We start from the raw sequence: 27,449 nt of genomic DNA on the forward strand, positions 1-27,449 counted from the left end.
GTACTTTAAGTCTGAATAATATGCAATAATAATTAATTTTAAAAAACCTCAAACTTCTACATTTTCAATGCAAAACACTATCAAATATCCAATATATCAAAACAACATCGTACAACATTTGTAACGTAACATCACAAGTGTTTTAAATAATTACTCCAACATGAAAAACCTGAACTACGAGAACTAGCCAGTAGTTTTTCTTTATCTTGCACAAATTAAAACCCAGCCCACTGCCTCCTGTTCCTCTAATTTCACCTTCTAGAAAAATGTGTTTTGGGGTCCATGGAGGGAGAAAAAGTTTAAAACAAATGAACAATAGAGTATGGAGTTAAAATAACTACCTAAATAAATAAATGTATGATATTCTACCAGTTAAAGTATTAAAAATTACAAATAAAAGTAAAACTACTTCCTCTACCATGAACTGCATTGATAAATGGGCAAATCACGATGTTTAAAGTGAGGATGGTAAAACTTGAACTTCATGTTAGGGATGTCCCGGTCAGATTTTTTCACTTCCGATACGACACCAATATTTCAGCCTTGAGTATGGGCCGATACAATATCAGCACGAATCATACATACTTTTATCACTTATTTTGTAGTATAGAATGTTAGAAAAGGCTTGATCAAGTGATATTACTCAGAGAACAAGTCAGCAACAGTAGGTACGAGAAAAACTGACCCATTTATTATTAATGGGTTACATAAATTTTGACCTTAAACATAAGCACACTCTACAATTATATAGAATAAATCAAAAATAAATTAGATAAGCCTGAAAAATGACCTCAATAAATCCAACAAAAACAAATCAGACTTTTAAAGTGCAAAATAACAAATGAAGTTCAGCTCAGTTATTTTTTACTGCCAGTGTATGGTGGGAACAACTGAGGGCAGGGGTAAAACCCACAATAATGTCTACTGTCCAACTGCTCAAAGTTAAGAGTCCACAGCTCCAATTTCAAAATAAACATCTCACTCTAATAACAAGAGCAGAAAACAAAGAATAATCAGTCAGTGAACTAAATTCCTTACAAAACCCTTCCTACTCGTCCATCTCCACTTTCTGCAGTCCGAGCATGATGTGGAGATTCTTTTTTAAGAAGATGAGCATTTCGGCATGCTGTGCCGTCAGCCTGCTCCTGTGCTCCTCAATGATAACTGATGCTGTGCTAAAGAGCCCCTGAGTCTCGACACTCGTGCCTAACTCGACATAATTCACCACTGACAGGGGCTGGTCATCGATCTTTTCTGTTATAGCTAATGCCTTTTTGCCGTCCTGTGAGAGTTTATCACACTTTCCAAATGTTTCGGACAGCAACGGTTGTTTGAAGGAGCCAGAGCCTTGTTGTTTCTTCGTGGTCTTGTGAAAATCCTCATGCTGTTTTTTGTGATGCTTCTTCAAATGCCCGATGAGGTTAGTTATTAAACTTCCCCGGTCCTTTGCCACCACGGGGAACTTGTGCATGACAAGTTTTGTACTCAGCTGCAACGTCTTTATCTGACTTTAACGAAAAATACTGTGACACGGCCGACATCACTCCTACTCCTTGCTACTGTGTTAGCGGTTAGCACCGGTTAGCACTCCAGCACGCTGTTGTTGTGATCACGTGGGCTCTGCATGCTGGATCCTACGGCGCTGCTGGATAGAAGAGCTGCAGCGGAGTCTGGTATGGACTGTTTGTATCGGAGTGCTTAAATCGGAGATTTTAGATGTAATCCGATACAATCCGATAGTCGTTTTTTTGCTGATATCGGACCGATATCCGATATCAATATCGGATCGGGACACCTCTACAAATATTACAGCGTAACCTGCATCGTATTTTGAAAAATGGAGCACTATCTTTGACCTCTTCCTGTCAGCCATGCTTGTTTTGTTGATTTAGCTGCTACCGACGTCTTCGCTCTCATGCTTGCAATGCTGCATTCGTGTCCGGCATGGAAAATTGACTACTCTTCCACGCTCTTGCATTCACAAGGATGCGTTTAGGAACTGAAACATGGTACCGTTTGATTTTACATGAATCGGTCAGTACTTATAAAAGTACCGAATTCGGTAGCCATCCCTAATCGCGATGCTGTCACATGGTATCGAAAATAAAACAGTGACAGAAAAATGGAAACTATTGGGTTTGTCTGAAGAAATGACAGCAATAAATAAAGGGCAGTGTTTAATATCACCTATAGTTTAGTTATTCCAACAAACTGGAGATAAAACCAGATGATTTCATGCAAACAGTGTACATAAAATAAAATAGATAAAACATTCCTTATTCCCTCTATAATGGTCTTTATAAATAAACAGAACGTCTGTCACTATTCCATGTAATATCTTCCCCTTCTCATTGCCATAACTGTTGCTAAAGTGTGTGCAAATATTAAACACACTGTTACCGTTATCATAGATGTTGGCCTGTTTCTGTGGACCTGCCCTTTTGCATCTGCTGCATCCACCAATGCCAGCCTTACATCCACTTTCATTATTAGAACAGTTAAAGAGAATCTAAGAGCAGCTCAACTCTAAGGTCAGTAAGTACCAACATCAGTCCTCTCCATTTCATTATCATCTGAGCTGCTGATGCTAATATTACAGAGTTCAGTCTTCTATCAAACATGGCTATTATGGTTCATTTTCCACATTTTCCTACCATCATTATTATTGTTGGAGCCATTTCCAAGAAAAAGTAACTTTAAGATAGTATTTATGGCCAGGACAGCCATGAAACCATCTTATTCACTGTGTTTTTGCTTGTTTTCTAGCTTTCTTGCTCTTTTTCTTCACTTCTTCACCAAGAAGTGCTCCTCCCCCGTTCTTCCTCTCAGTCTTCTCTTCCTCACCTCCTTCTTCTTTCCCTTTCTCCCTCTCCCTCTTGTCTTCTTCCCCTTGTTTTTTTCTCCCTCTCTGCCTCTCCCTCTTCTCTTCTTCAGCTCCTTCTTCTCTCTTTTTCTGCATCACCCTTTTCTCCTTTTCTCCTCGTTCGTCTCTCACGATCTGCCCATCCCTCTTCTCTTCTCCCTTTCCTTCTTCTCCCCCGTTCTTCCTCTCAGTCTTCTCCTCTCTCCCTCCTACTTCTCTCCCTATCTGCCCATCCCTCTTCTCTTCTCCCTTTCCTTCTTCTCCCCCGTTCTTCCTCTCAGTCTTCTCCTCTCCCCCTCCTTCTTCTCTCCCTGTCTGCCTTTCCCTCTTGTCTTCTCCCCCTCCTTCTTCTCTCCCTGTCTGCCTTTCCCTCTTGTCTTCTCCCCCTCCTTCTTCTCTTCCTGTCTGCCTTTCCCTCTTGTCTTCTCCCCCTCCTTCTTCTCTCCCTGTCTGCCTTTCCCTCTTGTCTTCTCCCCCATCTTCTTCTCTCCCTGTCTGCCTTTCCCTCTTGTCTTCTCCCCCTCCTTCTTCTCTACCTGTCTGCCTTTCCCTCTTGTCTTCTCCCCCTCCTTCTTCTCTTCCTGTCTGCCTTTCCCTCTTGTCTTCTCCCCCTCCTTCTTCTCTTCCTGTCTGCCTTTCCCTCTTGTCTTCTCCCCCTCCTTCTTCTCTACCTGTCTGCCTTTCCCTCTTGTCTTCTCCCCCAACTTCTTATCTACCTGTCTGGCTTTCACTCTTGTCTTCTCCCCCTCCTTCTTCTCTCCCTGTCTGCCTTTCCCTCTTGCCTTCTCCCCCTCCTTCTTCTCTTCCTGTCTGCCTTTCCCTCTTGTCTTCTCCCCCATCTTCTTCTCTTCCTGTCTGCCTTTCCCTCTTGTCTTCTCCCCCTCCTTCTTCTCTTCCTGTCTGTTTCCCAGGTCGGCATTCCCCTAGATGAAGCTTGAGCACCCCCTGACTGTGCAGCTGCAGCAGGAACTCAAACTCGTCAGGCATGGCGTGGTATTTTGTGCTAGGTGGTTTGTCATCGTAGTAGTGGTGCTTCAGGTTATGGAGTCCATGGGGGTGATTGCTGAAGGGCCAGAATCCGTACACGAGCACGTTGTCACAGAGTTCAAGGGCCAAACTCACCATCAGTAACCCTGTGCTCAGCCGCAATTCTTTCAGGGATTGCTTCAGCCAGAAGTTGGTGACATTGATGTGGTAGTCAGGGTTTAATAAGGCAGGCCGGGTGGGACCACCAAAGTCATTGATGGTGTAAGCTGCTCTCAGCGTTATGGCTGTGTAGCGGGCTGCATGGAATGGGTTAAGAAGCAGCAAAGCGTTACCGTAAGTACGCAGTTTCTCCATAAATGGACGGCGAAGCGTCATCAGAGAGCCATATCTGAAAATAAACAAAGAAAGAGACTGAATGGACATTTTATTTCTTTCAGGTTTAACTTTTTATGCCTTCAGTCAGAGACAGGATAGTGGGTGGGCTCAGAAACCAGGGAGAGATAGCCTAGAACAACATACAGGAAAGGAGACACAGGCATGACCTGAACCTGGGCTTCCTACCCCGAGGACAACAGCCTCTACACAAGGGGGACAAAGACTCAACCACCAGACCACCAGCTCCCCGACTGAAGGAAGATTTGAACTGACAGTGTGTTGTGTTCAGTTTAATCTACTTTATACCACTAGGTGGCACTGTTGTACAGGAGACTACTGAATAAAACTAGATAAGCAAAAGAGAGAGAATCCAAGATGGCGTCTACCCTAAGCCTGTGTCAGTACTCGGATCATCTTCTTTTATTCCCACACCAGCACTACACAGTCTATCCTCCGTCTCACCTCTCTTCAAAGATGGATGGGTTTGCCGTCACCAGGCTCGTCTTGGTACCGACATCCTTCTCGTAACCGTCTTCTAAAGGAGGAAGGTTGCACCTGAATTCAAAAGAAGTTAAACAGATGTTTATATGAAACAATAATGTTTTGGTTTCAGTTAACACTGAGTTTAAATGAGCAAACTGTATTCAAGCCTATGTTCATTATTCTGATTGAGAAATCAAACATCAGCATTTACATCCACACTAAATAAAGGGATTTGACTATGACACGTGAATATGTAATATTTATTGAGAATAAAATCCTTCAGACTTCTACAGAGCTGCCCTCCCATTCTAATCTGGCAGAAACAGCAGCAGAAGCGGTCGCATCCTGTCATAATAAACGAAAAATGTTAACTATTAGAGATATAATGGTGTCGTTGATAACGGGGTGACAGAAGCTTCCAACTACCATTATGGACATGTGATAGTGTTAGACAGTTGGCCTTCATGGCAAAGTGTAGTTTTTTAGTGGAGCAACGCAAAGGGAAGTGGGGACTACAGTTCCCATCAGCTCTTGCATGCCCATCATCCTTTGCTCTCCACTTGCTGGCTTGATCTAATGATGCATTCCATTTCCCTCCAAAGTCTGATGTCAGAGTTTGATGATGCAAACTTAGAATTTCTGGGGTGCAAGAACAAATGATATGCACAATAACAGGGTAAGAATGGTGGATGCTATGAGCAGCTATGGATGTTGGTGTTCTATGAAGATGGCGAACAGTGAGGGAGAGAGTGGGCATCCTTGCCTAGTCCCCCCTGTAGTGTGAACTAGGGGTGTGTATTGGCAAGAATCTGGTGATACGATACGTATTGTAATACAGGGGTGCCGATATCAAGATACTGCGATACTATGAGCAAGGCGATATATTGCGATATTTTTAATTTTCAATTTATTTTTAATTTATATACAGTGCTTAACAAATGTATTAGACCACCTGTCATATTTGTCTCAGAGACCATCCAGCATCATGAAGTGCTTTAATGCAGACTCTTTCATTTTCAGTCAGCTCTCCACGTTTTACCATTTTGAACAGGAATGAGGGATTTCAAACTGAATTCACCCAAATTTGAGCCGGCTCACTGGGCTTCTCTGAGAAGTCAGAAAGGAATCAAGCATAACATTCAACCACTAAAACTCATTTTTCTGTTCAGGAATGCGAGTAAATAACTATAATTTGACATATTAATCAAGAAATATTAATGTGCTTTAGTATTTTTTCAGTTTTTTTGTAAATCAGTAAATTTGAAAATTCATGGATAACAATAATAATTCTATTTTAGCATTAAAAATATCATTTGAGTTAAAGAGCTTCTACATATTGGTGTATTAACCATTGCAGAAACATCAAAATGATTCTGGTAATTACCAATGCTGTTAATTTAGGGCAGCTGTGGCATAAACCTTACTTTGGTTAGGGTTAGGGTGCTCTAATACATATGTAAGCTCTGTATATGGTCCTGCATCATCTAGAGTTTTAACCTTTTTTGTGCAATTTAAAGATGAGGATTTTTCCCATTTGTTGTAATGAATTAGAATGCTTTTAGGATTTCTAAAAGAAAAGTGGAAAAATAAATCAATATAGAGTAAATGTACTAAAATCTTTTATATTTCATGGTATGTCAGCTTGTATGTCTCAACGTAATGACAAGGTGCTTGTGGAGGAAGACTGATCCTCATGTCAGCTTTAAGGACTGATGGATTGTGTTGTGAGGAGGGCATGGCGTGATGGGCCAGTGTTTTTTTATTTTCTACGTAAGCCGTCAATCCTATGACACTACGATGGCACAGGTTCTTACAAAAAAACACAGTATTGACTGGGTAATTATGGTGGCATGAGTAAAAATGAGCAGTAGCTTCAGCAAGCTTCACAACCGCTATGATGTATCGCACTCAGGTTCGTCGTGTCGTCCACAATAAGTCCACATATCCACTACACATGCAGCAGAAGCTGCACTGCTGGGTAGGCATGAGCAACCGGCTCACTCAGACCAGAAGTCTTGCGTGATTTCATCAAAGCAGAGGAGAAGAGGGAAGAGTCAACTGCTTGCAGCTGGTTGGTGGCAGGTGCCACCAACTAGCGGCCAGGGGGTGAAATAACACCACAAACTACCGCACCAACAAAGAAAATTATTAATAAAAAATATCAATACTGCATTTTAAAATATCGATACAGTATTGCGCCATGAAATATCAGCGTATGGATAGTTTCTCACACTCCTAGTGTGAATGGTTGTGAGGTTAGTCCGTTTGCGACAGTGGCTAAAGGTGCAGTGTAAAGAATTTTAAACCAATTAACAAATGATTCCTCCAAAGCCAAACTTTTGCATTGTGGAGAAAAGAAATGATCAGTTAACTTAGCAAATGTCCTTTCTGCATTTAGTGTGATGATGATGGTGTGTGTTGTAGTGTTGACTAGTCCATTAAATGAAGAGTGTTGATGGATGATTGTCTGCCTTTGATGAAGCCGGTCTGATGAGGGAGGATTATGGGTGGGATGATTTTTTTCGATTCAGCTGAGGAGAATCTTTATCTCTCGTCTCCTCCATAAAGCCCAGATCAGTGGAGGGCTGCAGTGATGGTTGTCCTTTTAGAACTTTGTCCCATCTCCATACAGGATCTCTGGAGCTCAGTCAGAGTGACCATCAGGTTCTTGGTCTCCTCTCAGACCTTCTTCCCCAGTTACTCAGCTTGGCTGGGCGACCAGCTCTTAAAAGCGTCCTGGTTGGCCCAAACTTCTTCATGTGAGAATTCTGGAGGTCACTGTTCTCTTGGGAACCTTCAGTGCAGCAGAAATGTTTCTGTACCCTTCCTCAGATCTGTTCCTGTCAACAATCCTCTCTCTGAGCTCTGCAGCTCCTCTGACCTCTGACCCTTGGTTCCTGCTCTGATATCATTGTCAGCGGTGAGGCCTTCTATAGAGAGGTGTGAGCCTTTAGAATAATGTCCAATCAGGTTAATTTAGCACAGGTGTACTCAAGTCAAAGTGTAGAAACATCTCAGCAAAGATCAGAGACATGGAGGAACCTGACCTACAGTTACAGAGTTGATGTACAAAGCCTGAATACTTATGTCAATGTTATAATTCAGTTTTTATTTTTCATAAATTTGCAAACACCTCAAAAATTCTGTATTGACTTTGTCATGATGGGGTACTGAGTGTAGATCAATGAGAATAAATAACAAAATTTAACATTTAAAATAGCAAGATTTTAAAAAGTGGAGGGATCTGAATACTTTCTGAATGTGCTGTATATATTCAAAATTAATTTAGGGGGGTCCTGGCCTTTATCTAGACCAGACTGCTGAAGAGAGACAGACAGGAAACACAGGGAGCTCTGAGACATGACAGGTCACTGAGGACTAAAGCTTTTGTATATGGAGACCTGCTCTACCCACTGACTCAAATATTTAGCTCAGGAGTGTCAAACTCAATCACAGCAGGGGCCACAGTCTGAATTTAGGTCTAACCTGAGGGCCTAACAGGGTCAAGATTTAACCGAAAACTGTGTGTTCACAGGTAATAAATTATAGAGGAAATTAAACAGTGATGACAAATGATTTTAAAATGTATAAAAAAGTCAAAATGATTAAATATCACAGCATCAGTGTTACTGTGCGTCCATGTCAAATACATGCTAAATAAATACATGATTTTAAAGACTCAAAATCTGGGATAAAAAGTCAAATTTATAAGTCCTAAAGGTCAACATACAAAATTAAAAGTCAAAATCTTAAGTTTCAGTCATAATCTTGGGATGCAAAATGAAAACAAATGAAAACAAATCAATTTCTTTCCCTCATTGACTTTTGTAATTTTTTTACTCTTTACTTTTTCAGATTTTTATGACTTAAGGATTTTTTTAAATCTTCAAGGTTAAATTTACATTTCTATTCTGGAGGAAATCTGCAGACCTCATTCTGATGAGCCACTTCTAATTAAGATATGATCTTGCGGGCCGGGTAAAACTACACCGTGGGCCGCATTCGGCCCCCGGGCCTTGAGTTTGGCACCCGTGATTTAACTGATCCAGTATGTCACTTGGTCATTTCCAAATACTTTGTTAATATAAAGAATAATCAAAGCTGATTTAAGACATCTATTGAGCTTTCAGTCCACCACAGCGGACCTCTCTCTCACCTGATGACAAACTCAGCTGAGTCGATCTTCTTTCCACAGCGGCTGTCCTCCAGGATCCCTCCGTTCCCAACAACGGCACACGTGTCCCATGTTTTATTTAAGAAAGGATGCTCCTGCAATAAATACCAGTGGAAAATGTCATACCAAACAATCATGATGTTGATATTGTTTAATTCATTTCATTTCGAGGTTATATCAGTGTTATTGAAGACTCAAAGTCCTATTTTTCTTTCCTGACCTCCAGAGACATCCACATGCACAGGTCAAGTAACTTTACCAACAAGGTCACATGACTCCCGCTGACGAGTCTACACATCCTGGTGTCATTAGAGGATCTGTTCCTCATGTATCGCTGGTTGCATGCTGGATGGAGAACGACTGTCCGGTTAACCATTGCTTGTCTGCAGCTGGACCCTCTCCAGGTAAAACCACTAATGGACAGTGCCTGTGGCCCTAACAACCCTGACTTCCCCCCTTGGAAGAGAAGCTGAGATTCAAGGGCCCTGTGCCATGCTATATCAGATGGCTAGGCCCTTGCAGCCATGCAGGGAGCATCCAAGTCTCCTAATGATAATCTTAAGCAGAATGTAGTGTGCCAATCCTCAGAGTAGGGTGATGGACAACCTCCGGTCCAAGGCTTATGATGGCTCACATTGGGTAGATAAGAAACTATGTCCCACCTTATGCTTGCTGTACCTGCCTCCCTGCTTCATTGGATGCTTCAGCACACAGTTTTGGCAATGCATTCCTGTAGGCTTTCACAGGGGTGCATCACTAATTTCAGTCCTCTGCTTCCACCAGAGGCCTCAGCATCCATCACAGCACCCCAGGCGGCGCTCTGCCCAGGGCTTCTGCACCTCTGCACGCTTGCCCCCCAGAGCAGTCTCAAACCTGAACCATTGTTGAGAGAGTTGATGTTCTGGTGTTATTAAATTACTGTCCTGAAGCTGAAAGAACTGTAGCATGGCTTAAAGCTCCTTTATTGAGGCTTTTTAAGGTGATATAACAGAGTATGACATGTCTTAAATCTGCCCCAGCAACAGGCAGGTTTATTTTCGTACGTGGTTTTGTTTTCTTTCTTCTCGCTATTGTTCCTGGCAATAGAAGGGTGTACAAAGGTTATCCACTTAAAAAAAAAAAAAAAAGAATTGTGACTCACAGACATGTGAAGAGCTTCTTGATGATGCGAGCAGAGCACAGGTGAAACCACAAGAGACCTTTGGGTGAACTTCTAAACACAGCAAGGGGGGTTTTTGCTTTGTGTGAACTTCTTTTACCTCGGCAGATGATCTTTTGGATGAACTTTGAGATCCGGTAAACTATAGTGACCTTCTAAATTCTAAACTTAGATTCAACAAAGGGTTTTCCTCTAAAGTCAGGACCTTCACATTAGGTCCAGTTGTTTCAAACTGCACCACGGTGCCATTCCTCCCTCTCCCCCTTCCCCCGCAGGCTTACTTTCACACTAGCAACATCGAACCGTACCCGGGCCCACTTGCACATGGACTCAGTCTGAAACAGCAGGTGGCAGTATGCATGTAGCTGGTTTACAACCCCGCCAAGGAGGAGAAAGAAGAAGAAGCTACAATGGCAACCACTGGGGTCATGACTTGAAGATTGTTTTTGTTTTGATCTGGCAAAAAGTCCATCCTGCAGCCATGAATGATTAAAATCACTTTAAAGATGCCAGCAACTTCATTCTTCGTATCTGCACATCTACTACAGCTCAGAGGATTAAATGGGCTCGCGCTGTGCAGATACAGCGGTTTTTGAGGTGACAGGAGACTTTTACTGCCTTTGCACCTCCTCTCACTGACAACCTGTGTTCATCTGTAAGGTGAGTAACAACAGACCGTTTATTGACTAGATTCTGATGATTTCAGCCCTTTATTGAGGAAAAATGTGAACAAACTGCCGTGCTGTGGAAAGAAGTTTAGTTTTTACATGACGTTATAAAGCTGATAAGGTGCTCTGTCCCGTATCCGGGCGCGGTTGCATTCACATCCCATCTGAACCGTGCCAGAGTCCACTTGAATCGTGCCCGAGACCACCTCCCCATGTGGGCCCGGGCCCGGTGCCTGGGCATGGTTTGTTTGCATTCACACTACCAAAACAAACTGGACTTTGAGCTCAAGTGCACTCAGATCCAGGACCGCACCCCTAGTGTGAAAGCACCCTGAGTCACAGTAAGGGCGGAGGCCTAGCGTACCTTGAAAAAAGGCCTCAAATTTCCTGTCGTGGCTCTCCTGCAGAGTCCAACCATAAGTCCCAATTGGCATGTAAAGGTTCCTCAGTCCTGAGACCTTCTGTGGGGTGATCAGTGATAACTCCTACCGGTGAACCTACCAGTTAAGGGTCGTTACTACTTGTAAGCTGAAAGGAAACCCCTCTACAAAAGAGGGCATGATGAGAAGCTAACAAGTACTACCCAGTGGCTATTAAAAGCCAGGGAGATCCGTGCTGGTATTTTGCTCACCGACGGTAGCATCAGCTGATTAAACAGTTTTTATGGTCTGGGGTAGAGACCTACATTTAACCAAAAGCTTCCTTTTGTGGTTTCAACTCGTGAGTTTTCAACCATTTTGAATTTTTGGTGCCTATATTCTCATGTTGAACCAATATGTTTTGTTTTTGCTTTAAAATTGACCTTTAAATCTTTTTTTATTCATATAATCATTTAAATTTTCATATAATCCTTTTTTTTCTTTGCTGTAAATGCCTGTAATCCTCAATAAAATTTGCTGAGTCTAATCAACTCAGGTTTGATTTTTGAATTCTTGAGTATTTTTTGGTACATATTTTTGCTAAAGCTTTGTCAAAATAAAAAGGTTTTTAAACCCCAATTTTAGTTCTTGGTTGGATCTTGTCAACAAAATTTCTGGATTAACTTTACACACTTTTGAGGATTTGAATTTTTTTCTGTTTTTTTGTGGAATGATTGTGGATGGAAATCCATCGCAGGAGGGTTTTTTCTTCCGTCCACACAAGGCCCCTCGTAGGTGAGTCTCAAGGGTTCACGGCTCCTCTCTCTGTTCTTTCTAAAACACAGCAGGCTCATTTTTACACACACCCCCCCCCCCCACACACACACACACACACACACACACACACCAGGGAGGGGCTGATGTAGGGTTATGTTGAACCTCAGAGTTCTTGAAGCATGCTAGGTGCAGGAAACCACAAGCCCTAACACTACAGCAGATACGAGTGAGTAAGGAGCTGCAGTTTGAAGTCAGACAGGATTAAAACAGTCCTCGTAACTTTTCAATACTCAGTGTTTTATCCTGGATCTCGTAACACCATAAACCACTGGCCCCCTGGAGCCCCTACAGGCCAGGGGCCAGAAACTGAGGTGGTGGGGCCAGGCGTCAGCTGATCTTCTGAGCAGCCAGCCAGCTAGTCCCTGGGTGGTTTTCCTACTAGCCCAGGGATACGGACTGCAGTCCTGACTCTGGCCCCCAGCCCCTGGACAGGTCAAGAAAACCATCATATATGACCTGACCAGAGCCTTAGCTCCCAAAAAGGAGCCATCAACCTTCCTGTGGAAGGGAACTCTCATGCCTGTAGAACCCTTGGCTGAGCTTAAGGGTTAGGTGTCAGCCTATTACCTGATAAATTTGTTTATTGATGGCTGGCAGAGAGAGAGAGAGTCATGGGAAAAGAGCGGTGAACTGCACCGTCAGTCTGAGCTTAGATCAATTTGATTTTGGCTTTAAGACAATCAGGTAAGCCAGGAACATTCAGCTCTAACTCCTGTCTTTCCTTCTTTAATTTGCCAGTTTTGTCATATCATAAAGAAACGTTAATCCAGTAGTGAAATCACGTGACTCCCAGCAGGATCAATGACTGATCAATTAGGCAAAGGTGATGTTAAAACCATGAAAAAGTCTGCTGACTTTTACCTGTTGAGACTTGAGTTTCTCTCCTCTACCTGTAGCCCTCTGTCTCTTGGTCCCTCGTGGATCATCTGGTGCTCAGCTGAGAAAAGTCTGCACAGGGAAAATGCCCTGATGTTCGGGAATCTGCTCTTGCTGTGCGAGTGTTTACTCAAGATATTCATCCACGTCAGGAGTAGCTAATTAAGCTGAGGTCAGCTGTTGTGTCCTCACAAACTACACACTGCAAACCAGTCGCTCGACTCAAAAACCATCAGGGGAGAGTGGGCGTGAAAGTGCACAGTGCATTCCCACCGACGGATTTAAGGCCAGTCGCAAGGTGCGCTTTATTTCCTTCTTTTTAGAAAATATTTCCCCCACTGTTTTTCAACAATTCACACCCTGTCTGTAAGTGTTACTCTCTATGAACATTGTGGTACTATCCATGAGTGATGATCACCTCACCTTTGCAAGGAGGCTGAAGAGCTCCCGGGTCACCTCAACGGTCTTCTTCCTCTTCCTGTCGGTAACAATCTCAAATCCCACCGGAGCGTTGGCCTGGGTGAGGATGGCGTTGTCAAAACCGTTGCACTGACACTTAAGCTGAGATCTGGTAAACCACAACAACTTTGTTAGACCCAAGACTCATGTTACTATGCAGGGTTTGCAGTTTTTAGGGTTCAGTTCAAGTTTTGAACACAACAAAGCTGGGGGTGGTTAACCAGGTACTGCACCTGCTCTGCAGCACAGGAGCATCTGAAAACATTAGAATGTGATGGAAAACATATTTTCACTGTAATTACACAAAAAGCCACTTATTTAACGCTTTTTTTTTCAAATCTTGATGATTGTGGCTTAAAAAAAAGAACAAATGTGATCATTCTTGTTTCTAACTAGACATGCAATCACATTAGACCAGGGGTGTCAAACTCGATCACAGACGGGGCCAGATTCTGGATTAAGGTCTAACCTGAGGGCCTAACAGGGTCCAAATTAAACCAAACCATCAACCTCATTTTTGCCGGTTTTGCAATCAGTACTGATGATAGATGATTTTGAGATTTAAACAGTCAAAATGATAAGTTAAAAGGCTCAAATATTGAGAGGAAAAGTCTAAATCACTAGTGCAAAAGGTCAAAACACAAAATTAAATGTTAAGATCACACTTTTAAAAGGCAAATATATAAAAAAGAAAGTCACAATCATGTTTTTAAGGCCAAAATATGACTTGAAATTTAAAATTGTGAACCTAAATATGAGATCAAAAGTCAATTATATAAATAGAAAAAGGCAAAATATTAGACGAATGTCAAAATAATAAATTGACAAGGTTAAAATATGAGATAAAAGATCAAAATAAACCATTGAAAAAGCCTAAATATTAGCTTAAAGTCCAAATAATAAATGTACAAGGTCAAAATGTGGGATATAAAGTTAAAATAATACATTTAAAAAGTCAAAAAATAGGATTAAAGTCCAAATAATAGCTAGAAGTCATAATTGTGCTATGCAAAATCGAAAACATGAAATGAAAACACAAATGATTTTCCCACTTTTCTTTTTATCTCATTATTTTTACGACTTCATGACTTCAGGATATTTGATATCATCAAGGTTACGTTTACATTTTCATACTGGAGGAAATCTGCAGACCTCAGACTGGTGGGACTACTTTCTATGATATGATCTTGTGGGCCAGATATAACCGTTCCAAGGGCTGGATTTGGCCCCCGGGCCTATTGAATGTATTTTCAGGTTTTATTAGCCATTGCAGCTTTCAAAGGGTAAAAACTCACAATCTGTCCACACTTGGAGCATGCCCTGACTATCACTGCTGGCTTAGACATGTTTACTGCTGTCAGAGTTCTTTATCAACAAAGACGCTTTATTTACCTGAATTTTTGGTACTTGTCTTCCTGTTTCCACCAGGTTTTATTATAATGCTGCATTATTTTCTCAATGAGCTCCCTGTGTGACACAAAGACACAAAGACACACAATCACATACACAACCAAGGCTGCTTTCTACGGTGGCCCTGAAGGAAAAGTGAACGAATATTTCATGGCTGCGTAAACCATGTTGTAAAGATGAAACACACACAAACAAAGCAGTTTGCTCTCACCTGCAGCCCTCACAGATTTCATAGGTCCTGGGGGCCCGTCTCCTCTGAGGGGCCGGTGAGCGACGGATCACATTGCTGAGGAGAAAAAGAGAGACAACAGGACAGATGAGGCAGAAACCAGACAGTTCAGTAAAACAAAACTCATGTAAATTCTTCTCTGCATTTCCATGTTAACCCAGGTTAACCTCATTAGGATGCCACACAAACTACACCTGAACATGTGCCACAGTGGAAGTATGAAGGGTTGAAATTGAGCAGATAAATATTCACGTCCACACGTGTAACTGTATTAAAAAGACATTCAGAAAGATGGAAAAGAAGACAAAAAATGAATTATGATAGGAAAGCGTGCTGAGAATGTACATTTTGGTGCTTCACACTGATCAGACTGCAGAACTTGAAATGTTTGCTGTTTTATCCTCCTGAAACCTGAGCTTTCATTTGTGATGCATTTTTGTTATCTCCCACTAATTTGGGGTTGGTACGACCTGATCTGTATGTGAGGACAGGTTGTTTAAAAGGACCCCCATCAGTTGCTACCAGACAGATTGAGTGATTGATGATACTTTCAGAGCTGTGCAGAGCTGCATCAGCAGACTGACATCTTAACCTGACACACCAGATGGATTTGTTTCACACATCCATCTGGAGACCCTCTAATACAGAGCCTTTGCGAAAAAAAACTGTGGTTGTGGTTGGATATATGTTCTGTCACATCTTTATGGGCCAATCAGAGCAACAAACCACGTGACCCAGCCGCTACTGAGGAGTAAGTTCAATAGAGAACTGCATAACGTGAACCATGGCGACTGTAGACATGTTAGTACTCGACTTTTGTCATTTCTGGAAAGAAAACAACTCACTGCTGTTCTTTGTTCTTCTTTTAATGAAGAAATGGGGCTTACTGACAGAAGAAGTTTGGGAACATTACCAAAAGAGGTCATTCTTGTTTATGAAAGTTACAGCTAAACTGTATCACGGCATAAATAGATAAACTTCATTTTGTTTTCCCATGATAATAATTATTCAGGGGAAGTATCAAACATGGTTATCACAGCTTGACTTGATTCGCTGACCTCCATGGGCCCCAGAAAGCTCTCTCCCTTATCTCCCCTCATAGTGAAGCAGATAAGTGAAATAATCGCTCAAATGGTGATTCAAGCATGAAATTTGGTACATGTACTCTTCAAAGCCTACTTAAAAACAAAAAACAAAAAAAAAAAACACGCAATAATCCAAGATGGGGACTGTTTTCCAAGATGGCCGACACGTCACTCTGAGCCCCATTGTAATGGGTTTAAAAACTAAAAAGAAAAAAAAAACACTTATTGTCCAAGTCTAGTTTTTTGGACACTAAAATGGCAAGTGAAGCTGATTTTGTCCATGGCAGTTGCATATTAGACTTTAACCAAGATGGCGTCCAAGATGGCTGCCGCAAAAGACAAATTTCATCATATCTCAGCTACTAATAGAGATAGATAAATGATTGTTGTGTCTAATCCTACCTTTTTCAGGTCAGAGAATCTAATGGACTTGTTCCAATAACCATAAAGTCCACCTGAACTGCTGCATCAAAAACGGCATTAAGGATGTCTGCCATGAAACATATTTTCATTTGAAAATGTTGCCTATTTTGTTTGATCCTGCCTTCCAAAGTTATTTATCCAACAAAGAAAAGTACACAGATCTATGCATATCCTGGCTTAAACCCATATTTTCAAGGTTAGGTGATTCAAAGGAAAACTTTATAAAAAACTTAAAGTTTTACATTCAAAGATTTTGTTAGCTGCCATGTTAGTTCCAAAAGAAGGCCAAAGTTCAGCAATGGTACACTGTTCATTTCATCGTACTTCTAATGGATGTCAAAGTAATCAAGAAGGTCTCAGTCAGAACCAGCAATGATCTGTGTAGTCAAGAATGTGGCATCGATTTATTGGTTAATGTAACCCCATTTTCACGTGAATCGAATAGTGCAGGTGCCAAGGAAAAAATAATAACACAGCCATATAATAATGATTTTTATTTTTGTTTTCACCATCGTAAATAACCACCAGGGTCAAAACTCAAAGGTATTTTCTGGTACCCAATGTACGCTGAATAGTGACTATTACACCATGGCATTTAAAAAAACACTAACACACACACACTAACCCACCAAGGTGTGAATACTAAAACTTCTCGAAGTGAAAGATCTTACTAATGGCGTATAGGAATGGTGCATAGGAAACAATTCACATACGTACAGTGCTTAACAAACGTATTAGACCACCCAAACCCTAACCAAAGTAAGGTTTCTGCCACAGCTGCCCTAAATTAACAGCATTGGTAATTACCAGAATCATTTTTGATGTTTCTGCAATGGTTAATACACCAATATGTGGAAGCTCTTTAACCCAAATGATATTTTTAATGCTAAAATAGAATTTTTATTGTTATCCATGAATTTTCAAATTTGCTGATTTACAAAAAAAATGGAAAAAAAGTAAAGCACATTAATATTTCTTGATTAATATGTCAAATTATAGTTATTTACTTGCATTTCTGAAGAGAAAAATGAGTTTTAGTGGTTGAATGTTATGCTTGATTCATTTCTGACTTCAGAGAAGCCCAGTGAGCCGGCTCAAATTTGGGTGAATTCAGTTTGAAATTCCTCATTCCTGTTCAAAATGGTAAAACGTGGAGAGCTGACTGAAAATGAAAGAGTCCGCATTAAAGCACTTCATGATGCTGGATGGTCTCTGAGACATAAAGTGTTCTCACAGTGTGGTCAAGTATGCTTTGGAGCCAACTGCCCAGACTGGTTCTTAGAAAATCCACCAAGGAAGAGGCAGGAAACCAAAGTTAACTGAAGCAGATGTCAGACACCTCAAGGTTTGAAGTACTAGAGACAGAAGGAAGAGCACTGCTGATCTTCAGGCAGAGATGAATCTTCTAGATCAGAGTCTGAGAAAGTCTCCAGAATGACCATAAGCAGACGACTGAGGGAACAAGGCTTAAAGGGAAGAAGAGCTGCTAAGAAGCCATTATTGAGCCTGCAAACATCCAGAAACACCTCAGATTTACGAGGGAGCACAAACACTGGACTGTTGATGACTAGAAGAAGGTACTCTGGACGAACCAGTCCAAGTTCGAACTCTTGGGTCAGCATGGTCGTGTTTATGTCTGCAGAAAAGCTGGAGAAGGTTTTGATGCCAGATGCACCCACAGTGAAACACGGTGGAGACTCCATTATGGTACGGGGTTCCATTTGTAGATACAGCGTGGACAAATGAATGAAAATGGACGGTGTCATGAACAAGAACGTCTACCACAGCATATTAGTGCATCATGGAATCCCTTCTGGACTGAATCTGATTGGTCGTGGGTTCATATACCAACAAGACAATGACCCCAAGCAGACTTCAGAGCTGTGCACAGACTATGTGACCAAGAAAAAGGACTCTGGAGTACTGGAACTGATGGACTGGCCAAGTCAAAGTCTGGATTTGAATCCTATTCAACAAATTTGGGATTTAGTAGATTCAAAGATTGATGGCACAAAAGTTTGATCTAAAGCAAGTCTGTGGGTTAGGGGAGCTCAATGACAAAAGAGACTGTGGAAAAGTCCATAAGAACAATGGCAGCAAGAATGAAGCTGTTATCAAGGCCAAAGGAGGCCATACACAATATGAAGGTTTTTGGTTATTATGTGTGAAAAAGGACTATTTAGTTGTTTCAGTTTGTTATCTGCCAAATAAATAACAACAACATTTTTAGTTTTAAACAAGTTTTTGAAAGATTTCTAAAATATTTATTTTTCTTGTTTTTATGACAGTTGGTCTAATACATTTGTTAAGCTCTGTATATATACGTTCATGTTAGTACAAAAAAGCACCATTAGAAATAAAGATGAAGAAATAAAATTCCATCACCCTCATCCAGCCTTGCTGGATCCAGGATCAATGGCATTTCCTGGGTTTCTTAAACATTGGTATACTGGTAGCCAGCATGGCATAACCGTCATGTTCAAGGGCATAATGTGTTGGGTGATGTTACATCTTCACCTCTTTTGTCTTTGGCAAAGACATTTTGACCAGTCAGGCTAATTTTGGGAAACATGGACTTTGAATCTGTTGTGTTGACTTCTGATTAAGGTCAAAGATTAATCCTTTTACCAACTTAACCTAATTACACACACATTCCTGTATGGGATACAACTAGCTTTAGGTGTCCTACACCTAGCCTGACCATTCATCCAGTGCCATTTAAGTCCCTTGTGATCTGTACACCATCCGGGTAACTACACGACTAAGTCATGTAGAGCCCCCTTACCCTTGGCTCGGCTCTCCTGCGCTGGCACAACCTGTCAATTCAGGTGCGTCTATCTAACTATATCTAATACCTACCAACTACTGTTTACTAGCTAATTGATATGGGGCTGTTAGACAGCAGTAGGGACACTAAACTAAACTACATCTACTAGTCTGATACTACAGTATTAGTAAAGCTAGATCAGCTGAGTTACACAGCAGCGATGTCACCAGTGTGCCCTGGTTGTGTGCTGACATTCACTCTACTGCATTTTTAAGCTCTCATCATTGCCTCACCTCTGTACTTATAAATGTGAAAATGGCTCCTTTGGATTCTACGACCCAAAAAATGTATAATAATAATAATAATAATATCTTGAATTTATATAGCGCCTTTCAAGAAACCCAAGGACACTTTACAGGAACACATACACATTGACAAACTATGTGAGGGGTAGGATGAGTGTAAGGGGTGGTTTAGTGAAGACTGTAGGCTGTGGTGAACAGGTGGTGCTTGAGACGTTTTTTGAAAATGTCCAGAGATGGAGCGCTACGAATGTCTGCAGGAAGAGTATGTGTACACCAAAAAATTATGCATATATGTTCAGTAGTTGCCTAGGAATGAATACTTTAAATTAATGGCGGCCATCTTGGATGCGATCTTTGTAATAAAATTTTATGTTATGACAATAATTAAAGCAAAACTCATGAAGCTGGTTATCAAGAAACATTTTTATCTTAAAAAAATTCATCAGGCAACAATTAAAAAAAAAATAATAATAAAGCAAAATGTGGTCAAATGAGCGCCATTTTGGATTTTTGTGTGGCCAGCGTTATTTTTGAAAAGAGTAGACCTTTAAGAGTACATGTACCAAATTTCATGCTTGTATCATTATTTGAACGCTTCTTGTGGCCTTGGTCATGACCGACACTCCTTGTCATGCCTCCAAAGCGACCCTCTATAAACTCGCTCACAGCCACAAAGACAGACACACAGTAAGATGATTGGTCGGATCACACTTGCAGTGTTGCCAGACTGTCTGCCAAGACGGGACGAGGAGTCTGATGGCGCAACTATAAAAGACCAAAAACATTACGAACTGGACTTTAGTCATTTTTATGATTTTTTTTTTTATATTAGCCATAAAAGTCTTGGACTTCCAGTAAGAGACACTTGCTCATCTCTGCTGCTCAGTCATCATCTATTTATCTTTGTGATCAAAGTTCAACCAAATCCAGCCTTGTGTTTGAATTTTTACAAAAATAGTCCCACACTTACCCGTCCTGGAAGCTGTCCCAGACCACGTTGATCAGCAGGCTCCCCAAAAACAGTGAAGTCAACAGCAGAGAGAAGAGCTGTCTCCTCATACCTCCTGATGTCCAAGTCATGCCACTGAACAGCTAAGAACATGTCAAAGTGAAAGATTTCTGAGATCATATCACAGAAATAAACCCCACAATCAATCACCTTTCATCTGATCTTCATAAATGCTTTTAACCCCTTAGTGAAGCCTCTGAGATTTATCTAAAGCAGGGGTGTCAGACTCAGTCACAGCAGGGGCCAGATTCTGGATTCAGGACTAACCCGAGGGCCTAACAGGGTCACCTTTTTAACCACAGACTGACAACCTTGTTTCACCAATAATAAAATATGAAAGAGGAAATTAACACTGATGATAAATGATTTTGGCATTTAAAAAGTTAAAATAATAATAATAATAATAACTTTATTTGTATAGCACTTTTAAAAACATGGGTTTACAAAGTGCTTTGACAAGTGCAAAAGCAAACAGAAAACAAAGCAACAAACCCAAGACACGAAGACATAATGTGACAGGCAGACAACATCAGCAGAATCCAACACTTAAAAAGAACTAACCAAAAATAAGGATGAGATAGTAATTTATCAACATCAATATACACAAAGCCTAAACGTCATGAGATGCCATGCAAACTAAGACATCACAGACGTCAGTCAGAGTGCAGACATGAGCCATACTGCACAACTAAGACATCATGAACATCATCAGGATGCAGGCAAGACAGACATCAGTACCATAGAGCGATAGGATAGGAACCCAGGCAATGCAGGAACCCTGCTACACAGGCTGAGACTGAGGACCAAAATTAAAGACGTGGGACATTAAAAGACAAACAGAAAGGAGTAAAAACAAAACAGGGGATGAACAAGAAAAGGCAGTAAAATGTAATTAAGAGGGCAAAAAAAAGATAAGTTTAAAAAAAAAAAGATAAGTTTAAAAAAAAAGATAAGTTTAAAGACTCATAATCTGAGAAAAGTAAATTTATGAGTTCAAAAAGCTCAAAACACGAAATCGAAATAGAAAAATAATGTTTTTTAATGGCAAATATATTAGAAAGAAAATTAAAGTCATAAGTTTAAAAAGTCAAATATGAAGCAAAATCTGTAATCAAGTCAAAATATGATTCAAAATTTTAAATTGAGTCTAAAAGGTCAAACTGGGATTATGAAGTCAAAGTTTGGAGTTGAAAATATGAGGTAAAATACAAAATAATTGGTTCAAAAGGTCAAAATATTATATGAGAAGTCAAAATTATGAGTTGAAATGCTCAAAGTATGAAATTAAAAGTCAAAATCCTAAGTTTGAGTCCTAATTGTGAGATGCTTAATTGAAAATGTGAAATTAAAACACAAATTAATTTCTTTTCCCACATTCCTGAGTTCTTATCTAAATATTTTTATTCCTCACTTTTTTAGATTTTGTGACTTAACAAGGAAATCTTAAATCATCAGGATAAGTTCACATTTTTATACTTGAGGAAATCTGCAGACCTCAGACTGATGGGCCAGTTAGAACAGAAATATGAATCGTCTTGCCGGATTTGGCCCCCAGGCCTTGAGTTTTACATTTCTTTGATTTGGTAAAAAATGGTTTTACCTTAGCTCAAATACTGAGGCTTCACCTCCGGGACAATCCTCTAGAGTTCCTCTGAGGCGGTGGTTTCAGTAAACAATCTTTCATTCAAATGGAGAATCAGCAGACTGCAGAGATCGTGGTCACTGCTGCAGACACAACATCAGTTTATCGTGGGTTGTATTTTGGGAAAAACCATTCCCTAGAATAGACAGTAGAAGAACTGATGTTGGAATTATAAAGCCATAAAACTTAGTAAATAATTACGTTCAAGGTGGATCTCAGATCCAAAAACGTAACAGGTGGAAACACAAGAAAGTAAAGGTCTTTACACATTCAGTCTGTTATTTTCTGATTCTTTTTTTTTTCCAGATACTTAATCAAAAAAAATGTCACACACTCCAACCTTACACACTGAGCCTGATTGGTTTTATTTGGGAAAATTTGTAGAATGTGGCATATTGTTTCGTACTGCCACAAACATAATCAGTGAGGATGGGCCTCTTTAAAAATCCCTCTGGATCCATCCATCCTGACAGAGCGTCATACGGCACCAGCTCATACGCCACAGCTGTGCGGAGTTGGAGAGAAACGTTCTATTTCAGTCTCTTTTAGGTGGCTGTGAGAACAAACGTCTGCCTTTACCTGTTTTCTTTCCTTTGCTGACATCCACATAATACACGGACAAATCACAGTGTTTAAAGAGAGGTTTAAGCTGAGTTTCCATGACCCGTGGAAATGCGCGATAAATAACTGGTAATGGAAACACCTGAATTTCGAAAAGCCTCTCAAATATCACTGAAAAGTTTTTGCGCTCTCATGAGGAGGTTTTTTAGACATTTCGATATAGAAATCAATCGCAAAAGTGCAGTGGAAACATTTCTTTTTTTTTGCATTTACAGGTCACAGGACGTAACAAACGGTGTCACATGAGCAGTTCACTCCAGGACAACATGGCGCGGTACATGTGGACAGAAGAGGAGACCGAGACTTTTCTGAGCATCATACTGACACCCTTAAACGGGGTTTTTGCCTTACATATGGACATTAGGTCTGAACTATCCTCTGTTGCCAACACACAACAGTTTTTGAGCGTCTATCTTCCTTCCATCTTCCTTCCTTGAGTCTCGTGAGATCAGATTTTGTGAGAATTATGAGGCTCATGCCCAAACTGTGGAAACACATTCAAAGCTCAATTGTACTTGGTCTAACCTTTAGAAATATTGCTTTTATTTTGTGAAAAACTGTAATGGAAACACAGCTAGAGAGCGAAAGGGTGAGCAAGTGAGAGAGAATAGGGGCCGAACAGGAGGCATAGCTACGTACGCACATTTTCAGGTGGATTGGGATTCATAAAGAGATCATTGTTTGGAGCACAGTTTTATAAATCTTAATTATTTGGGGTTTTTGGCACGTGTAATTTTAGTATGCATTCCATGCACTGTTTTATACATGAGACTCCTGGTATGGACGTCTACTCACTCAAAATCTGAGCCAATCCCTTTCCGCCATGATGTCTTGATCCAATCATCTGCTGCTGTCGTATTTTGAAAACTGTTCTCTCCTCAGTGCAACCATTGCAACCTTCCTCCATCCCAGCTACCTCCATTACCTCTCATTGGTGGAAATGGTAAAGGGAGGGATCTCTGGAGCTCAGTCAGAATGACCATCAGGTTCTTGGTCTCCTCTCAGACCTTCTTCCCCAGTTACTCAGCTTGGCTGGGTGACCAGCTCTTAAAAGAGCCCTGGTTGGTCCGGACTTCTTCATGAATTCTGGAGGCCACTGTTGTCTTGGGAATCTTCAGAGCAGCAGAAATGTTTCTGTAGTCTTCCCCAGATCTGTGCCTGTCCACAATTCTGTCTCTGAGCTCTGCAGCTCCTCTGACCTTTGACCCTTGGTTTCCGCTCTGATATCATTGTCAGCTGTGAGGCCTTCTATAGAGAGGTGTGTGCCTTTAGAACAGGGGTCATCAAGTACATTTGCACAAGGGCCAGATTTAGTCTCGACAGAAACTCTGGGGACCGGACTTTCACCTAAACAAAATTAAATCAATATTTTGGTCTGGTTATTGTAGTAGTAATTCTATTTTCTTTCAAAATGCAGGACATTTTGAGTCATTAACAGTGAGATCTGTCCCTGTTATCTGTAATGCAGAAGGCCACAAAGAGACAGTCCTGACAACAGAACAGCTGGGCTGCTGAAAATCCCAGAGAATGGGTCTATAGTACTAATATTAACTCATTTTTGACACTTTTAACCCCTTTTTGATACTTTTTGCATCTTGTTGTTTTCCTGAATGTTTTATCTTCTTTGTGCCACTCATCCATTTTTGCCACTTTTTAACCCCTTTTCATTCAATTTTTAATACAATTTTTGCAACTTTAAAACACATTTATGCTACTTTTTATCCTATTTTTGACACTTTTTTCCATTCTTTAACCCATTTAAACCACTTTTCCTGCATGTTTCATTCCCTTTGTGCTATTCTTTTATCCATTTTTGCCATTTTTATTCTATTTTTGTCACTTTTTAACCCCTTTTCATGACTTTTTTTGCATTTTATTTTGTCATTTGTAACCAATTTTCAATACTTTTTGCCCCTTCTTTCCTATTTTACCATTTTTTGCCACATTTCAACCTCTTTTCACAACTTTTTCTTCCACTTTTTGTCCCTTGTGCCACTCCACAACCCATTTTGCAAGATTTGAACCCCTTTGAACCACTTTTCGTGCATGTTTTATCTCCTTTGTGCCACTCTTATCCATTTTTGCCACTTTTATTCTATTTTTGCCACTTTCTAACCCCCTTTAATTACATTTTTTGAACAATTTTTGCAACTTTAAAACCAATTTTTTTCCACTTTTAACCTATTTTTGACACTTTTTGCCATTCTTTAACCCATTCAAACCACTTTTCCTGCATGTGTTATCACCTTTGTGCCACTCTTACCTATTTTTGCCACTTTTTAACCCCTTTTCATGACTTTTTTGCACTATTTCTTGTCATTTGTAACTAATTTTTGATACTTTTTTCCTATTTTAGCATTTTTTTTTGTCACATTTCATCCTCTTTCCACAACTTTTTCTACCATTTTTTTGTCCCTTTGTGCCACTCCACAACCCATTTTGCCATTTACCACCCATTTTGCTACTCTCTAACCCTTTTTCACCACTTTATCTGCTCATTTTATCAACACTTCTGCCAACCTTAACCCTTTTTAAATATCTAATTATGAGAGTAAGTTTTAGTAAAAACAGATCAAATGTTAAGTCATTCTAAAACTATTTCATTATCAATTGTTTGTGGTATCTACTATTTATCAGCTGCAGACATTTAAAGCCAAAGGATACTCTTAAAACCACAACATCTACTTTTTATCCTTTTCTGAATTTAAAGATCTTTGGGGGCCGGACAGGAAACTTTGGGGGGCCTGATATGGCCCCCAAGCCGCCAGTTGATCATGTCCAATCAGGTTAATTTAGCACAGGTGGACTCCAATCAAGTCATAGAAACAGATTCCCAGTAAATACAATAGTGGACACAGGATATAATTCAGCAGAGATCAGAGTTTAACAGCATTTAAAACGGCACCACACAAACATGAACACCTCTGTGACTAGGAAAAAACATTCCCCTTTTCTTAACAAGCTTGGCACTTACATTTTCATAGCAGTGACTGAATGTCTCTCCATCACATATTCTGTGCTCAAACACTGGCTCTCATTACCTCTCGCTAAAGGGGAACATTAACTCCCACATTATTGACCATTTGAATAAAATTAAACCAAAATGCAGTACCTTCATCTGTCAGCTTCAGAGAAAAATCTCTGTCATGTCCACAGCTGTCTTAGCGTTGGCTTTAGTTCTGAGACAGTCGTCTTCCTCGTCTGCTCAGACTGCTGTGAAAGGTGCTCTCAAACTTTCTAGAAAGTCCCAACAGTTAAAGTAACCAAATAAAACAATCCTTGTTGACACTGGCAGGAAGAAAGTTTATTAGCTGACTAAATGAGCATATTATGATATGTTCAAGGTCAGCTCAGTTACATAATTTCTCACATAACCAGCTCACCTGTAATAATATTATGATGTGTTCAGGGTCAGCTCAGTAAATTGACAGATTAATTACCAAGCTTACTAACAGCTGTAGTGTGGTGTGTTTATGGTCAACATGTTTGGTGTTTATGGTAAATAATAAGGGAGAACATGGTCGGTTGTCACACCCATTTTATCTAGCCACTAGCGGGCGCCGTCTTCCAAAATTAAGTAGGCGTATGCAAATTTCCAGAAGTGTGATCATAGCTCACCAACAAACAGTAGTCTTCTCTAGAGTAGGCCAGCTGATGTTTTTTGTGTTTAAATTAGTGGTGGGACCCCATTTAAAAAATTAATCTAATTAATTAGAGGCTTTGTAATTAATTAATCTCAATTAATCGCATATCAATATTTGACACAAGAAGCAACATTTTTCAATTTAAATGGATTTTGGTATATGACCGAATCAATGAATAGACACATAAATGAGCTTAAACAACAAAATCATGTTGATTTTCATCCAAGAGTGGTCGACAGTCCACTTCAATCCATTTGCCAGTGAGTTTGTTAATTTGTCAGTTGTGGACTTATTCATTTTGGCTCTGAACCCCGTTACCTTGCCGAGTGTGGATTGGCGACACTGCCTGCTCGAACTAGGAGCGTTGTCTGTGCTAGCTGCAGCATGTTTGGCATTGAGGTGGCAGCAGAGGCTAGAAGAGCTCCGCTGATAGGCAAATTCTTTCTTGCACAATGTGCACACACCTGTGCTTTTATCCAGGTGTCTACCCAGTAGTTTTTTAAAACAAAATTTTCAGCCCACCAAACCCAGCAATGACTTCTCATCAGTTTCCATGGTGTTTGTCGTGTTGTGTCCTGTGCATCAGTATTACCGGTTTGGAGTGCAAAAATAAATTGCGATTAAATGCATTATTTTTTTAATCATGTTATTTTTTCTGTAATTTATTAATCTTAATTAACGCGATAAAGTCCCAAGCCTAGTTTAAATTCTTTAGTATTTCTCTTCCAGTCTTGTAGTGAAGTGTTCAAAAATATCAGGACACAGAAACAGCCTGACTGCTTATTTTACAGCTTCAATGTGTGAAAGTCACAGCAGCTCCACCCTGTAAACATTAATTTAACTACACTTTACAGACAAAAGTATTTATCCACACTAGTTTATTATTTAATTCAGGTGTTTCAATCAGACCCGTTCCCACAGGTGTGTAAAATCATCACCTAGCCATGCAGTCTGCTTTTACAAACATTAGTGTTCCTAAATGGCGCTGTGATGATGCCACTTTTACGATAAGACGGCTGGTGAAATTTCATCCCTGCAGGATATTCCACAGTCAGCTGTTTAGGAAGTGGAAGA

The 27,449-nt window shown here is 40.4% G+C and overlaps 1 protein-coding gene across 1 annotated transcript; it reads right to left on the minus strand.

The window, feature by feature from the left end:
* Positions 1–1,048: 1,048 nt before the first annotated feature.
* Positions 1,049–25,979, minus strand: LOC121506717 (alpha-2,8-sialyltransferase 8E-like). Its single transcript, XM_041782569.1, has 9 exons — positions 25,844–25,979; positions 20,430–20,551; positions 14,862–14,936; positions 14,633–14,707; positions 13,205–13,349; positions 8,865–8,977; positions 4,688–4,780; positions 3,678–4,238; positions 1,049–1,508 (listed from the first exon to the last, which is right to left on the minus strand). The coding sequence occupies exons 1-9, from the start codon at positions 25,847–25,849 to the stop codon at positions 1,049–1,051; spliced, it is 1,650 nt and encodes a 549-aa protein (XP_041638503.1). The 5' UTR covers positions 25,850–25,979.
* Between the last annotated feature and the right edge of the window lie 1,470 nt (positions 25,980–27,449).

Source organism: Cheilinus undulatus, linkage group 3 (genome assembly GCF_018320785.1).
Source record: "Cheilinus undulatus linkage group 3, ASM1832078v1, whole genome shotgun sequence".
Classification (NCBI taxonomy): Eukaryota; Metazoa; Chordata; class Actinopteri; order Labriformes; family Labridae; genus Cheilinus; species Cheilinus undulatus.

Coding starts and splice junctions, on each gene's coding strand:
- LOC121506717 (XM_041782569.1), bottom strand. Junction 8,978..13,204: donor TCTTCAGCCTCCTTGCAAAG/GTGAGGTGATCA, acceptor TATTTATTGCAG/GAGCATCCTTTCTTAAATAA. Junction 4,239..4,687: donor CCATCCATCTTTGAAGAGAG/GTGAGACGGAGG, acceptor GTTTATTTTCAG/ATATGGCTCTCTGATGACGC.